The 17,739-nt window shown below is 43.1% G+C and overlaps 1 protein-coding gene across 7 annotated transcripts in view; it reads left to right on the top strand.

Moving 5' to 3' along the window:
• SZT2 (SZT2 subunit of KICSTOR complex) overlaps window positions 1-17,739 on the top strand; it is an 804,663-nt gene that overhangs the window by 173,299 nt on the left and 613,625 nt on the right. For all 7 annotated transcript variants that reach the window (XM_078659317.1, XM_078659363.1, XM_078659315.1 and 4 more), the window contains exon 17: window positions 15,100-15,178. In XM_078659317.1, the coding sequence (XP_078515443.1) occupies window positions 15,100-15,178 (79 nt within the window). The remainder of the gene's footprint in view (window positions 1-15,099; window positions 15,179-17,739) is intronic.

Consider the following 17,739-nt stretch of genomic DNA (forward strand, 5'->3'; position numbering starts at 1 on the left):
TGTATGTTGTAACTATCCCTGGATGTTGTCTCTGGGAGTATCTTGGGTCTGGCCTGGTCATTTTGAACCCCTGTATTTTGTTCAGGAATCTATCTTGATAGTTATTTGTGTCTGTGGGCCAGATCAACCATTTTTTCCAATCAGGATGTGTTCTGTTTTGGTTAAAAATATGGGATACGTCTATCTCAACATCTGTAGTGCTATTACTGTCAGGTGTTGGATTTGGAATAGACGGTTTGTTTAAATCTTTTATCTTGGCTAGGCCAAGACAAGTAGTCTGTTGAATGGTATCATTCAAGAATATTATTTGTTCTGGGATCATGCATGCTCTAAATAATGCTTCTAAACCTTGGACCTGCCAATCTTTGGTACCCCAGATGGTTTTTGTTTCAATGTTGTTTTTCCAGAAATCAAAACCAAATGTAATCATTTTTTCATAACATGTTTCTGAATAGATTAAATTAGTGTTTGTCAGCATTGTTTTCATGCATGTCTTATTTAACATTTTGAAATAAAACGTTTCTGCATCACTTGTGTTAAACCCTGAGAAGTATGGGAATTTCTCGTAAAATGTTTTTGAACTACCTTTTGGTGGAGTTGCACAATGTTCCCATTGATTATAATTAAAAACATTTCTAGGTTGAGCAGATTTATGCAAATAGTGATGTGCAAAGTGGTTGTAGCAGTACATTTCCTCATAATTTGATGAACCCTGTGAATAATCATGTTCTGTAAATTTTGCTGACATTACTAAATCTGACATCATATCATTAATACTTTCAAAGTCCCAATCATCAGAGAATGTACTCGGTTTTACAAAGTCACTTAATGAAATCTTGAATTGGTGTGGATATCTCAAGAGCTCAACCGGGCCATAGATTTCGTAATCCGTTTTGTCCCAAGCTACCCCACCGGGTATTGGATTGGCTGTGACATTCACTGATGACAGTTCTCTTTTCTCGATGTGAGATGACTTGTGTGGCTTTAGGACCAAGTTGATGTTCTGACTTGCTGTGTCCATTGTACTGTATTTTCCCTCAATGAATTTTCCCAAACAAAGAACCACGATGAGCCAAAGCAGGAGGAAAAGTACACCTAACACAATCCAAAATTCAATCCATGGAGAAATCAGATAGGTTTCTTTGAGTTGATGAAAGAGTTCAGTTACTTTGTCTTTAAAAGTTTTCGTTGTTGGCTGTTCTTCAGGCTCGCTTGGATCTTCAGAAAAGTTATCGAAATTGATGAAGTAGCCAGATGCAGTTCTGTCAATTGTTGGAATCGCTTCCGGATTTTCTTTTGTTTTTGGATCTTTCTTGGAGACATTAGTATAGTCTGAGGCTACATCGTTGTAGACTGGTGTTTCTTGACGAACTGTTGCAATTTGGGTTTCAAGAGGCACAAGTTCCATGGCATTGTTGCATAGTCCTTTTTTATTCACTGCAGGTTTATCAAATGTGATTAGTCTCTCAGTTTGAACCTCTTGTATTGTAGCAAGTTTTGGTACTCTGCTATTTCTTGGGAGTCCACTGGGCCTACTACTTATTATTGGCCACATGATTGTGGTTTTACCAGGTCGATGGATACAACTCCTTTTTACCAGCAAGGGGCGGTAGTACAACTGATCTTGTTCCGCTGACAGCTAAGACAGGTACTGCTTTTCTGTAAGAAGGCCCAAATTCCTTCTTCACCGCGATCTTCTCCCTGACCAGATCCCCAATCTTTGGAATCCAGACAGGCCTTGCTGGGACAGGTGGTTTATCTTCAGTGGTTGTTGGCTGCTGTTTTAACTTTACGTTGCTCGGGTCTTTTCTTGTTTCATTTAAGTCCCGTAAAATAGACAAACGATCTTTGATATCAAAGCATTTTTCTTCTACCACTGAAGTCTGACTATCAAGGTCCTGAATATGCATTCTAGTCCCGAACAATAGTTCGTACGGACTGAAAACCTTTTAGAGAATTTCTTGGCAGATTATTAAGACTACGTTGGACACTTGTTAAATGTTGGACCCACCCATCACCCGAACCTAATACCCTCGCCGTTATAGATTGCTTTATGTCCCGGTTTTTTCTTTCCACAATCCCATTTCCCTCAGGTTGGAAGGGACAAGAGTACCGCAATGCAATGCCCATGCTGGTCATGGCCTCCTTATAAGCTCGAGAGCTAAAAGCAGGACCCTGGTCAGAATGTAGCATGCCAATTGCGTATGTGCCGATAAAGACTCGCTAATCTTTTATAACCGTTCTGGCGTCAGCCGAGTGTTGGTGTCTACATTTTAAGTGATTCTGGTCTTAAACATAAATGGGACGCATTTTTTGCGTATAGATAGCCTTATGCTATCTATACAAAGAGCCATGGCATTACTCCGGCCGGTTCGCCACTGCGATCTCTGTTGCTGTTTTGACAGCCCATTGCAAATTTGTAGTTGTGCAGGCTCATCCCCGGCCACCAGTATTCTGATTGTAATTCTTTCAGAGATTCCTTGATCTCCTGGTGCCTTAGACCTAATTCCATATGTGCTTCTTGAATCAAGAAGATTCTCCTGTTCGTGTTTGGAATTACTCTATCCCCCACTCCAGGGATTCGAGCAAGAGGAACGGAGTTTGCATCAATTATGTATGTATAATTGAGTGGATAGTTCACGGGTAGTGCTGCACAGTCGCCTTTTGAAGACGTTTTTACTGCCAGCATGTTTTCCCCGTCTATGTATTTTTCTGAACGCTTTTTTGTGGCTACGGCAGCCGGATTAGTTGCTTCCGCTGTGGCTGTGTCAGCCAATGAATTCCCTGCAACGTGAACGCCATCACGCTGATGACTCAGTGTATGTATCATGTGAGTCTTTTGTAGTTCTTTCTGTAAAAGAACTACCTGTTCCCAAAGCCTTTTATGCTTTATTGTGGCACCTGTGTCATCTTTGTAATCGTTTTGAACCCAGTTCTGCAAGTCATTATTGTAAGATTTGACACAGTAATGCGAATCGCACACTATTAGTGTCGGGAATTTGCGATCGGCAATATCGAGCGCCATTTTTAAAGCTAGTAGTTCAGTTCGTTGAGCTGAACTGTCTTTTACAGATTAAGACATAGTTACCAGTGGTCTCAATTTACCTCCGTGCCACCGGCATTTAACAACCGTGCACGCAGCACTGTAAGCTTGCTTACCCCAAACTGCTGGTTGTGCTGATCCGTCTGTATATATTACACAGGCGTAAAGTTTTAGATGCAGAATTTGGATTGGCAGAGGATATTCTTCTTCATGTTTTAGATTTTTAAATTTTTTCATTTCCGGGTCAAAATAGTATTTGACTTTTTCTGTAGCAAGAGAATTTTCCTATTGTATCCATTTTGGATCTAATGCCACGGTAGTCAAATTGCGTGGGCTTGTTAGTGCCTCAAAGGCTGATTCTGCTGTTAAAACAGTTATCTGCCTGCCTTGGGCTTGGGCTCTTTCTTTTGCTACAGCTGTTTGAACCGCATTTACAATATTTTCCGCAAGACTGAATGTTTTTTCAGCTTTTGTGTACAAATGTGATTTGTAAGCTATTGGTACCGTTTCTCCCTCATTAGAGGTCCGGTACGTGAATCCGCATCTTCCTGGGATGACTCGGATTACAAGGTTGCGTGTGTTTTCGCGAGTTTGCAATTTTGTTTTAGCTAACATGTCTGTTTGCAATGATCTCAAAATTTCTGTGTGTTTTTGAGTCCAATTGATTGGTTTAAAATCAGGTTGTATTAGTTCATAGAGAGGTTTAACCCTCTCTGCATAATTTAGAATGTAAGTTCTTCCGAAATTCAGGAAATCTAGTATTGATTGTAAGTTCTTCAGCGTTTTAGGTGCTTGGAGTACAGCGCATTTCTCTAAGAAATTGTCTGCTAGGCTTTTGCCTTCACTTGATAATTCATATCCTAAAAACAGGACAGTTAGATGGGCAATTCGTGACTTTTTAAAGTTGAATTTGTAACCCTCTGCTGCAAACCCAAGTATTATGGTGTTTACTCTTTTCAAGTGAGTATCCAAGTCATCGTCTGTTAGATAGATGTCATCGACATAAGATAATGCCTCATCATCATATATTTGTAGTAACTCTGTTACCCTTGCTGAGAATAATCCTGGGCTTTTCTTGAATCCCTGTGGGAGTCGACTTAAATTTTTCTGCGACCCCATTATTGAGAAAGCGATCAAATACCTGCTTTCAGGTGCAATGTTTTGACAAAAGAATCCATTAGAGATGTCTAATGTCGTTTTTTATTTTTTGCGCACAATGTTATTCATTAGTGCTGCACTGTGTGAGTTTTGTACTGCAAATGTTTTGCAACATGAGTTAAGGTGTCTGTAGTCCAATACTAGACGATATGAATCGTCTGGTTTGGAGACAGGAAACAAAGGATTGTTCATTTGTGAGGTGCATGTTTCAATCACCCCTTGGTATTCAAGTTGATCTAAGATCTCCTTGACTTGCTTTTTAGCTTCTTGTTTAATTGGGTACTGCCTTTGTGCAGTTGGTTGACATTTTAACTGGATTTTGTGAGGAGGAGAGTCCTCATCCCATCCTACATGATTTTTGTATAATGCAGGAGCTTGGGCTACTGCCCATTTTCTTGCATATGTATATTTTTTATGAATTGAAATATGATTTGAGAAGGCAGGCATAATAATTTCTTCGCCATGAGGGCACTCCCTGACAAACTCTGGTGGCCAGTCTTTCTCGGCTAAAAGGATGTCATAGCCTTTCGAAAGATTATCCCAAAAGAGACCTCTTACTTTCCTGGACTTATCTCCCTCTATATGTAAAGTTATCTCGTATATTTTATGAGGTTTGCTAACCCTGGTATCTGCAGTTTTCACCTGAATGTATTCATTCGTGTCCACTGTCTCCAGAAGATTCATCAGGATCTTGCGAGCTATTGTCACTTCTGCTGCGCTGTCTAGCATTGTCTGGGTTCACTCTCCGTTTTTCAGTTGTGTCCTCAGTATCCTCGGCATGTTTAATTATTTTAATACTGGCTACCTTCTTTCTTGGAAATTGTAATTTTTTACTTTGAGCAGGTTCCTTGTCTTTGGACTTGACGTGCTCTTCCCTGTGTTCTGACCGTCCTCTTCTTTCCGATTTCTGCGAGGAAGTCTGAAAAGATCGAGAGGGACGTGTATCAATATCTTGATATCTCTCAGGTTTTTTCAGATTATCCCTATTTCTAAGGTTGTATCTTTTCTCAGAGGGCTCCCTCTGGGGAGACTTGCCTCCTTGGTCTGGAGATCTTTCTCTCCGCCGAGGAGACCTTCCTCTGGACTGGAATCTTTTTTCTTTGGGAGTGGATTGTTCATTTCCAGCCCAGCTCTTTTTTGGAGTGTTTAAATTATTTTTAATATAAGTTTTTTCAGGATTTTCAGTTAGTTGGGGTTTTACTGGTTTCCCACCCAAAGTATCTCTTCCTAGTTCTTCATAGGATTTTTCTATGATTCTGGCAAGTTCAAATGGTTGTTCTGCTATATCTGTTTATTTCAATTTCTGGCGGATCGCCACAGATGCTGCTTCTCCTTTTATGTTGGCTAATAATATAGCCGAGACCTGCTTGAAGTCTTTCAGTAATTTCATACCCAGAGTTAAAGCAGGTTCTGGACCGTATTCATTTTGAATCTGTCTTAGCACATCTGGTATAACCGTCATGGACGGAACACCATGTGTTTTTGTGTAAATGGAAGCAAAGAATGTGCCCCAAGTGTCCACGTCTTCCACGTGTGGTGCGAAACCCATTGGAAGACAGATAGTCAGAATTCTGTGTTTCTCAGTAGGTGTAGTATCCGGTAATACTGCCTCTATTTGAGTGATTTTTTTGTGCTAACCAGAATGGAATTTGTTCCCGTTTTGCGGGTACTTTACCCAGACATGATTGTATGTTCTGTGGTGTAATTTTGTTTGTGTTCCCCGGATGAGGGGTCAGCTGTGGAATGTTAATAGCTGGTTGGACTGTTGAAGTCCGCATTACATATTGGACTAATTGTTTATGTATTTTAATTAGTATTTTTAGCTGTGCTAAAAGTTCCCGGTCTGACATTTTTTCGATGTCTGGATGTGGTGTGTAGCTGGCTAGAACCGGCCACGTTGCTCCTAGTCTACCTAGTGGACCGAGCCTAGTGATGTGATTGTTATGTTTTAGGGCGCCTTTAAACCAGAGCAGGTGCTCTTGGTAATTTAATTGTATTTCCACCTCCTCGAAAGGGGTGTACTCTTCCGGAGGTTCCTCTATTTTGTAATAGTGGAAGTCGTGTGTGACAGCGTTTGCTGCTGGAAAGTTTATCCATGAATAGAATACCTCTGTCTGCCGATATTCATGGGCCTCTATCACGAATATGACTATACCACCTCGTGATGTCAGTCCATTTTCTATAAGTTTAATAGTTATAGTTCTTCTTACGTTGACCGGAATAAGTATAACATTCGGGTCATTCTGTTGGAGAGTTGTGTCTTCCAACAACAGTTGAGACGCTGTAGCATCTCTTTCTTCGTTTCCGTCAGGCATTTTACTGACCAAGTCTTTTGTTGCAGATCAAGTTTCAAGGAAACAAAGATTAGGTGCACAATATTTTGGAACACTGTATCCTTCAACGTTGAATAAACCAAAAACTATACATAGGAATCTCTTCCTACTAAGTTCCGGCGGATTTTAACCTCTTACCCACTCCAGACGTCTTTTGGAGTATTTACGGGAAAAAGGGTCTGTGTGAAAAAGCACGACTGAGTTACTCTAACGTCTTGCGTTAGATTTATTGCCTTACCAATCGTTGGGCGCCATGTAGTGTAGTTCCTATATTCACAATAGGCTCTGCGCATTGGAATAATATAAACAGCAGTGTAGACGTAGGACTGAGGTCGACTAGGTCTCTACTGACTATATTAGACTCAGAGGTCACTAGAAACTTTCTTGAATAAACGAGGAGGAGTTTAACCTCCCTGGATAGACAAGAAGGGATTAGCTTCTGACAACCATAAAACATGACAACTTTGCTCCTTCAGAATAAGAGTGTATCTCTGGAGTCGTGTGAAAACAATAGACAGTTATTTCGCTCAGTCAATTGTGCATACTTAGTTTCACCAGAGTGCAGAGAAAAGAGAGACGGGCATTTTCAATAAAAGGTGTAATTTATTGAGCAGTCTTCTTTCTCATGCAAGAGAAATGAATTGCCACGATTGCAATACTCGTAGTAAAGTAAAGTGCGTACAGTAAAAGGAGGATTATAAAATAATACTGTAAAAGCATTGATATGGTTTCTGAGCCATATGATACTTTAAAATAGATAAAATATATACATACATATATACATTGACTAACGTACTCAACTGGTGCTTCTAAATACACCTACCCCGGTGTACCTGACCTAAGCCTAATACGTGGGAAGGAGTAAGTAAGTAGCAGTTTAAGTTAAGTTGGTTTTGCCAAGAATCTGACTCAAGAATTCTCTTTAAGGGTTTAGTCAGCTCCGTACCTGGGTATTAGAAAGCAGGAGGTCTTGTATCTCTCTCTCAGGACTCGATATCCCAGTAACCCGCGAAGGTATCTGGAAACACCGGAGCTGAATTTCTCGGCAGGAGAAAAGACAGCGTCCTACTCAGTGCGTCAAAGGGGAGGGGCAGCGTCTGTGGGCTCTCGCATCAGCTGGGCTCTCGGGCAAATAGATAGCAGCTCTGCTCCAAAACCACCACCGTGTGTTTGCTTAAGGCAACGTTGGTATATTTATACCTGAAAGGTGCCGGGTTTGACGTAAGGTTGGACATAAGACGTCAATAAAGATGTCACTAAGAACTGGCCGTTCTTACAGTGCTTCACAGGAGTTCTAGGACGAAATCAAAACAAAAGCAATGGGGATTTCCCAGGTTGCTGGAGGTTTGGTTTGTTTAGAGAACTCGTTGTGCTTTCTAGGAGTCCAGGGAAGTAGCCTTGCTTAATGTGACTGCATGGGCTACGACTAAATATGGATATGATTCTTATGCCTTTATAGGGATATTATTTATTATAACCGTACAAGGGCATAAAATAGAAATATCGATTTAGGTTCCTAGATAAAAACACAATAAAGTGAGAAGAATTTTTATGCTAACTCCTAGACTATGTTAATGGGTAGGTGCATCCCACCATTCTACACTATGTGAGCAATAGGACAGAAGACACAGGGGTGAGCAGAAGCAAGGGAAACAGATGGGAAGATGACAAAAATATATACAGGTCTACCGTCAAATGTGATTTAAACCATGTATGTAATATCTAGCATATGAATATAATGATTTGAGCCCACATCTTTATTACCAAATAATTGTGGGGGTGGAGGGTCAGTCTCTAGGTTTCATCAAATTTTATTGCTTAAAAGATTCTGCAAATTTTTCAGAAACTGTGGGACCTTTAGTTCCCACCTGATTGTAAATGTTCCCTCTTCTGTTATTAGAAATGTTAGGACGCGGGGGGGCCAGAGTGCCGGCAAAAACAATGGCTGCTTGATAAGCGAGCTAGGGTGGACCAGTGCATCGGCTTCCTGCTGCCACCAATACCTGTTTCTGCCTGTTGTCACCTGCAGGGAGGCTTTGACACACCGTGTGTCTGACGGTGGTCACCGGGAGCCGACTCCTGGGCCACCTCAGGTTGCTGCTCATGCTTCAGGGGAGCATCGGGGTGTGGCTGCTTCCACGACATGCTGGGCTGGCCTCACTCGCGATGCCTTGGCGCGGCTTGGGCTCCTACTGCAATCTGCACCACACTGACATCAACGGTTGCCTCTCAAGGCCGTGGCCCACCATCACACTGCATCTCCACACCTGTTTAGGGACCGTGACCCGCTGGGGTCCAAAGCCACAGTGGAGCAGCTGGTCCTCCCTCCCCCTTCTATGTGGATCCTGCTGGCCTCGGTCTCGCGACGCTGACTGTTTGCAGCCCCGCCCTAGTCACTGTTCCCTCAACAGTGCGGGACCAGATCAGGGCTGCTGCGCAACTGGCCAGCCTGAATTCCTATTACATGGGGACCTGGTGGCAGCTGCTGTGTGGTTCTTGGTCTGTTCGGTGGCGCTGTCCATCACGCTGGAACCGGCCGGAGCCTCTCTAGGCCTCTTCTTGTTTGACTGTACTTTTTTGTAGGGGCCCGTGGCCCATATTTCCTCTCCTTGGACTGTATGTGCAGGCACTGCTTAGGGTCCTCAATTTGGCAGCTGGAGTCGTTTGGTGCCTGGTACCACAGTCGAGCAGCCAGTGCCTTTTCTTCTGACTCAGGAGTTGAATGGTCCATGGTATGCCATCTGCCTCTCACTTACTCATATTTGCCGCTCAGTCTGCGGGGAGAGTGATCTGTGCGACTGTACGCTGCGTCATCTACTCTTCAGCCGCTCCAGTTACTTCCTTGTGGCTGTCCAGCGACACTAGTTGATAGTGCCCCTTCTCTGCCTATAAACCTACCTGCTGTGGTAACCCTGGGTGCAGTGTTTCTTCTTTCACTACGAGACGGGTGCTGTTTGTTATGGGCAAAACTGATCGCAAACAGTCAAAGCTTCAATTTGACCCAGAATGCAAGGTACCTCGTTAACAGTTGGCTCTCACATCCCAGATGACACTGACATGACCACCATGTTCAGGGAGCTCAGAGAAGGCTTACGCTCTATTGATGGCAAAATTGACTTGCTGACAGCACTCCTGGACAGAATTCAAGAGCAAGCAGATAGACAGGACCACAGTCTTACTCAGGCTGAGGCGCATATCTCAGAACTGGAATACCCTAAACGGGAGCTGGACCATGGCCTGAGGGAATCGGCACAGGAGCTCAAGCTTATTAAGGCCAAAAATGAGGACTATGAGGACAGGTCTCATCGTTATAATGCCAGAATTCTAGGGGTACCTGACTCTTCTGGGAGATCCAACATTGAGAACTTTGTAGAATCATTCATGGGCACACTGTTTGATTGCAGCCGTTCTCAGAGGTCTTCATTGTGGAACGGGTGGACTGTGCACTCATCCCCAAATCTAAACCTGTTCAGATTCCGCTGCCCATCATTTACTGAATTACAGTTTGTTTCCATCATAACCCCCATTTCAGTGCATTTTCTATTTACGACACGGGATAATGAGTTTTGTCAACGGGCCTTGTAACATGTTACATATTGTGTTTTTTTTTTATATCATATGCTTTTTGTTGATATTGAATTAGAAAAACCGTTTCCTTCAAAGTGCAGCTAACAGTGGCAAAGTTAACTGGAAAATGTCACTTTTACACCTTCCTTTGTTGACTCGTTTTATATGTTTATATATATTTTTTGTTATTTCAACTGTGTCAGAATCTTGTGAGACATGTTCCATTTCAGAACGAAACTGTACTTTCTGGTTTCAGCTAGTGCTAAATTCCATGTTTACAGCATGGATGGTGAAGGGGTGGGCGGAGGTCCAGGTGTTTTAGGTCTGCTGTTCTAGATGTTATGGTTGAATTCTGTTCCTAATGAGTTTTTCATGCTCCCCTGGGAGGGCTTACTTTAACGTGTCCTTGCAGTCCTAGATTACAGGGATACATAAATCAGCATTTGCAATGCTATAGGTCTCACATTTGCAACAGTTTGAGCGCTTGGCATTGTAAATGACAATGGGCCATATGTATCAAGATACCCATTTGCGATTCTCAAATTGCGATTTGTAAGAAATTGCTATTTGAGAATCGCAAATGGGTATGAAATGTACAAAATCGCATTTTGTTTGCAATTCCTTAGAATTCCTTAATTGCGATTAGCAAATTGTGAATCGCAATTAAGGAATACTTTCCCATTCATTTCTATGGACCAGGAGGCCCATAGGAATGAATGGGAAGTTATTCTCAATTTGCGAATCGTAATTTGCTAATCGCAAATTGAGAATAATTTCAAGGGTGCAGGGGTGTCCAAAGGACACCCTGTTGCACCCCTGAAATATTCATGGGTGCATATGTGGCGCACATAATGTGCGTCACATGACACTTTGAAAAATGCAAAAATTTGCATTTTTCAAGGAATTCGCAACTTACCACCAACTAGAAGTTGGTGGTAATTTGCGATTCCTTAAGGGCATTTTGCTAAAAGTTTGCGATTCCTTAAATGCAAATGCAAAATAAGGAATCTTCATACACTCCATTTAGCAAATTCGCTTTCGCAATGGCCGAAATTCTGTGAATTTCGGCCTTTGCGATTGCGAATTTGCATGATACATATGGCTCAATGCCTTTTATGTGTTGGTTTTTAAAACAAAAAATAAAAGGCATTATCATTTACAATGCCAATAACTTAAACTGTCGCAAATGCGAGACCTAGTGCATTGAAAATGCAACAGGTCTCGCCTTTGATTAAGTTAAAGCCATTTGCTTTGCTAATGGTATAGCAAAGCAAATGGCTTTAACTTAATAAAAGGCGAGACCTATTTCATTTTCAATGCTTGTTGATTCATGTGTCCCTTATTGGTCTGTGTGTTTGAAATAAATGTCTTGCACTCCTCTGTGTTAGGCCTAATGCTGCTCGCCCACAGTACCACTAATGGAACACTTCGGGTTTATATCGAGCCCTGTACACTTCTGGGAGAATCTCTGGACTCCATGCAAGGTATAACTACTTAGTGATATACCATATACAGAGCCAGCTTACTATACCTGTTTTCCAACTTCTCAGTGTGCGCAGTTTTCGAGGTCTCTTACTGCATAGTGTGTTTAGTAAGCCAGTGAAACAGGATGAGAAACAGCCCACTGAAGCTGAACTCGGACAAGACGGAGGTCCTAATCCTCGGATCCACCCCCTCGCCTGGGACGACTCCTGGTGGCCGACTGCACCAGGAACAGCTCCAACGCCTACCGACCACGCACACAACCTAGGGGTCATCCTCGACTTCACCCTCTCTATGATGAAGCAGGTCAACGCCGTCTCTCCCTCCTGCTTCAACACCCTCTGCATGCTCCGCAGGATCTACAAGTGGATCCTCACTGAAACGAGAAGAACGTCACCCAGGCCCTCGTCAGCAGCAGACTGGACTACAGAAACAGCCTCTACGCAGGAGCCTTAGCCAAATTCCTGAAACGGCTCCAACGCATCCAGAACGCCTCCGCATGCCTGATCCTCGACATCCCTCGCCGCAGCCACATCACACCCCACCTGAGAGACCTTCACTGGCTCCCCATCAACAAGAGGATAACCTTCAAGCTCTCACACACACAAAGCACTCCACAACACTGGACCAGTGTACCTCAGCAGCCGACTCAGCTTCTACACCCCCACCTGCCAGCTCTGCTCCGCCGACCACGCCCTTGCCACTGTCCCCCGCATCCGAAGAGTGACCGCAGGCGGCAGATCATTCTCCCACCTCACCGCCAATACATGGAACACCCTCCCTATCCGCCTACGGCAGACCCAAGACCTACTGACCTTCAGAAGACTCCTCATGACCTGGCTTTTCGACCAGACGCAGCATCCCCACCCCTTAGCGCCTTGAGACCCTCACAGGTAAGTAGTGCGCTCTACAAATGATAAATTGATTGATTGATTGAATCTCCGTCTCTCCTGTCACCAAAAGCAACCCTGTGCAACAGCTTCAGAGGAAATTGTAGTAAATTCCACAGTCACAAAGACACCAGTGAGCTTCCTCTTCGTTGCCTGCTGCTACCATAGCCAGGATGCTTTGATTCAACCTCTTGCAGCCCTACACAGCCAGTTGGGGTATTTTACATTCCCAACTGACATGCAATCATATAAGACCAGTGGTTGCTGTAGGTGATCAACACAGTTACACTCTCCACTTTACATCTGCTCTTCCCCATATTCCACCTATTTTTGTTCGGATGTCAACAGATCATGCCTCCATCCTTGCCCTGGATGTTCGATCACTGCTGACCAAAGGGACCATAGAAACAGTTACCAAGGCGGAGAGTGGCATGGTGTGTTTCTACACCAGGAAGACAAGTTCAGGATGTCAAGGTACTAGCTGGCCTGGATACAGGGGGATATGGGGAACTGGATGGTGTCCTTGGCCTACTTTCATTTGCCAATCTCGCTATCCCACAGGCCCTTTTTACAGTTCATGGGGATGTCGAAACACTTTCAATTTACTGGCCGTCCTTTAGACCTGCCTCGATCCCCCTGGAGTTTTGGTGATTAAGAAGCTGATGGTGGTATTTGCAGCCCATCGTGGAGGTCAGGGACAGAGGTATTTGTGTGCCTCAATGACTGGCTCTTTGCAGTCCGTTGCATACCCCCTACATTCAACTCTCACCCTGCTCTCCTGGGATTATCAATCCACAAGCTTAAATACCATCTGCAGGTGATGCAGAACATTTCCTTCGTAAGGACCATCCTGGCCACAGTGGCTTGCACAGCATTTTCACCCGTATAGTGAGTCTGGGGCATTCATGTTCAATCCTGATGTCGCTGGCTTGATTCCTGGGTTCCGGCATCGGCAGTTCTCTAGCTAATTAGAATTTTGGCCTCACGATTGCTGCTGGTGTCTTGAACTTGCTGCTCACATATCTGTCAATACCAGGGCAGACAAGCCAAGCAGACTTTGTCTGATGGACTACAAATGGCTCCTGCATCAAGATATGGTCCAAGGAATCGTCACCCAATCTTTTTGCTACTGCTGAGAATGTGTAGTGCTGCACTTACTGTGGCCTGGAGTTTCTGCTCAAGGTTCCCTGGGAAACTCAATTCGCCTTTAGTGGACTTCTGTCCCAGCTCTGTGTCTTCTAATTCTGCGGAAGGTCCGGAGCTTTGAATTGGACCAGGAGAGTGTGATCCTCAGACCTCCTGCATCTGTTTGTTTGCCCTTTTGCTCTGTCTATCATTTTATGAAAATGTTCTCTCCTTTTGCTTCTGGATTTCTACAACCTGCACCGCCAATTGTGGAGATTGAGTGGAACCTGTTGAGTGGATTTGCTCTCCCTGCAGAAGTAGTGCATGTTATCTTTGCTTTATTTTATCACTCTACTTGCATTTTTCTGTCCTCCGTCTCCCTCTAAGGAGAAATAAAGGCTTCACTGATTGGACCCTAAAAGCGCCATTTGTTTTTAAATTGCGCTCAATAAGGATTATCAGGTGGATGACTAACTTTTATTGGTTTTGTCGCACCAGAAAAGGTAGAGCAGTCCAAAAAGAGACATTGTCCAGATGGATCGTCCTGTGCATAAAAACATGCTATGCTCTGGCCAGGAAGGAGCCGCCGAAAGATCTTCAGGGTCTTTTCTGCCAGAGCCAAGATTGCCACCACTGCAATGGCAACTTCCAGGCATCCACATGGGTGTACATGCATACCTCCCATCTGAATTTCTGCCTCGATTCTCAGGTTTGCAGAGAATGACATTTTTCTTACTCAGTTCTGCAGAACCTTCTCGTGTGAAGTCCGCTCTTCGGATCCTATGCATTTTGGAAGGTACTGCTTTGGTATCTATCCAGAAGGTGAGAATTCTATGCTTAGACGTATCCTTCAGAAAAATAAATTACTTTCCTTCAGCAGCACACTTTCAGGTGGATATTCACCGCCCTCCTTCCCTCCATTTTCTGGAGCAGACATTTAGTATTTTAAAAAGATCCCATGCTAGGTTTTGCACACTGTCAGGTTTGCAATCTATTACGGCTGATCCACGCCTGAGGGTGCAAAATAGATTATTTAAAAAATTGACACCAGGGCACCCGGGTTGTTCCTTACATAACTCCATGTTGTCACTTCTGGCGGCTAATGGTGTCACATGTCTGAGCATGCGAGCAATTGCAGGTAAGGTTCTGGATCCTTTTTCGCGACCAAATATTTCAGAAGAAATGTGCAGTTAAGTAGAGTATCCACCAGAAAGAGCATCAATGACAGTAAGTAACTTCCTCTTTTGTCTGCCAGTGCCCCTTCAAGATACTGGTTCCACAAAACATGCCTCACAGAGCACCTCATTACCATAAATTCCTTCAATTGTTTGCAGAGATTTTGTGATGATGGTTTTTCATGGAAGGGTTGTTGTAGCTATGAGTTTTGTGCCATTTCTTGCTTGTGGTTTTACATTGTTGTTTAGCAGCCCAGTAATGCTGTGAACCTATATTGTTTTGTTAATAACCCACAAGCAAACACTGCTGTTTGTCTCCTGTGCAGGATCCGCTTGTCTGAGGGCTTCCACTTTGCCTTCAGTGGAGAAGGGATTGTCAGCATGGTGTTGGAACTTCCTATGCAGGTAGTCTTTATTTCTTAGTCTCTGTTAATGCCTTTTGTCTTTACTATCTTTCTATGCCCAGCATCCTGCTCATTACTTTGCTCCGTCCGCTTGTTTATTGAGCTCCTCTATTTCACTGCTTCTTGATCCTAATGCTCACCTTTTGTTCTCCATATCTACTGCCTCCACTCCTCCTCATCAGCTTTATTTACTTTTCTTGTCTCTTCTTTTTCTTGGTTTCTTTTTTCTTTCTCTTTCTTTCTCTATTTCGTTTGCTTTCTTTCTTTCTTTTGCTTTCTTTTTCTTTCTTTTGCTACCCTTCTTTCTTTCTCTCTTTCACTTTCTTTCTCTCTTTCTTTCTCTCTTTTTCTTTTTCTCTTTCTCTTTCTTTCTCTTTATTGCTCTCTTTCCTGCTCTCTTTCCTGCTCTCTTTAAGAAGTCCAACACTTTTTGGTGTTGTCCAGGGTGCACACATTTGCTGTGTTTCTAATTGAGATAAACAATGATCCAATATTGTTAACCTACTTATAGTTGTTTTGTGATCTTAACAGTCAGTTGCTTGTGTGAGTTTGTTGCCCATTGGTGTCCGGTAACCCCAATGCATCTGTTATTCTTGTTTGAGACATCACAGCACAAATTAACATGCTTGATGTTAGAACTCCACCATCAGAGAAGGCTTCAAGCATGCAGGCAAGGCATGTAGCGAAACAGCTGATCAGACACTGACAACCCCTCTCCCTTCATTTGAAGGCAGAGGAGACTCCCTTTTATCTCTTTCTTTGCCCCATTTTTTGGGCTCCGATTTTCCATGACTTGACCGCTACAGCATAACTTGGCAGCCACAGCTACATGGAATTTCGCTCCACTTGTTTCAGAGTGGGTATGTTTTTTCACACCTGTATTTTCCGGTCATAGGAGAAACATGCCGACCAGAAAATTCACACAAGGCTTTGAATGCTGCAGCAGTCATGCTTCATTCCCAGTTTTCTTTCTTGGCAAAAAAAAGTTCCTACTTCTTCCCTTATTTCCCTACTCTCCGCACTCCACACCTTCACTCTAGACCTCACCCATAGGTCCTCAGACTCCGAGCGGGTGTTAAATGTATGCGTTAAAAACCCCATGGAATAGGAAACAGTGTTGTTTTATGGCCAGAAAATGGGTCCAAGGCATTAAGTCCCCATTCCATGGGGTTTTAATAATAATTGCAGGATATTGTTGCAAAATTACCGCACATTAATGATTAAATGACATGTGATTTTACTGTTGCCCCAGTATGGTGCACCTTGTAACCAGGCCACTTGAGGGTTTCAGATTCTACCCCACTTCTCTTTTGAAGTCATTGATAGCAAACGTTGACATATAAGGCAGGATGAGAGACACTGTCTATTTTCATGATCACTTTTAAAGCACTTCAGACAACCTTTACTTTTCAGTACCTCACTTAAATGGGTGGGTTCTTTGACAAATAGAATGCCCAATCTTACCTTATTATATCCACGGCATCCCTGTAACAATATTATTACGTGTAGTACTCAACACAAATTGAATTGGCTTTAGGTAATTAAATAATTTGCTTTTTTTAACCACATCATTGGTACTTATTTGATCAGCCTCCGAGGTGTGAATGGAGGTGAGGCACCTGCTACTTGAGCTCACTTGTAGTATTCAGAGGTGGCGCTCATATTGCATAGCGAGATGTCTATTGTGAATAAGATGATATTCCTTTGAATTCTCCTTTACAACTTCACAAAAATTGGTTAAATGGGGATCCCGCTGTTTCATCTCCTTAAATCTGTACTGGAGAAGGGTTACATCACTTTAATGGCAGTGGGGATCCCCCTGTCTTTGATCTTTGACTATGTTCTCAAGTTCTAGGCCAGGATTCCTCCATATTCCCTACTTAAATCTTTTCTTTGGAGATAAGGTTCAGATGGGGTTTTGCAAATGACTGTTCAATTTTTTAATGAGGAAGTAGGTGTGCATTCCTCCCTATTCTCACGTTAAATTGATACTAAGAGGTATGGGGTTGGGCGTTTCAACATATCTTGTCCTTTAACCTGTAAGGAGGTGTGATTTAGGGTGGCCCATATACCCCATCTTAAAACCTGTATTGATTGGTTATTCTGTGAATCCTCTGTATCTCATGTGCAAATATTTTGTCTTTGGCAGATCAGGATCCCTTTGCATCCACTGCTAAAAACGCATATACCATAAATAACTGAACTCCCCCCAACCCTCTTTGATGTGTCAGTTATGCTGTGAGAAATAAGCCATGTGCCTCGGGAGGAGGATAGGGATGCACTGCAGTTGATCCGGCAAGGGAGATGATGATGATAAATTTATAAAAGTGCAACAAATACCCTGGGGTGTCTAGGCGCTGCCCTTAACACATACAGATCAGACCGGACTAAGCACGAGAATTATGCCTTAAAAAACAACGTTTTTAAGCCCTTTCTAAATTTTAACAGGCTAGTCTCTTTTTTTAAGCAAGATTGGCAAAGAGTTCCACAGTTTAGTTGTTGTAGCAGTGGAGCTCTTGCCACACCACCTAGACCTACTAACTCTAGGAATAATTAGTTTTC

Source organism: Lissotriton helveticus, chromosome 1_1 (assembly GCF_964261635.1).
Source record: "Lissotriton helveticus chromosome 1_1, aLisHel1.1, whole genome shotgun sequence".
NCBI classification, from domain to species: domain Eukaryota; kingdom Metazoa; phylum Chordata; class Amphibia; order Caudata; family Salamandridae; genus Lissotriton; species Lissotriton helveticus.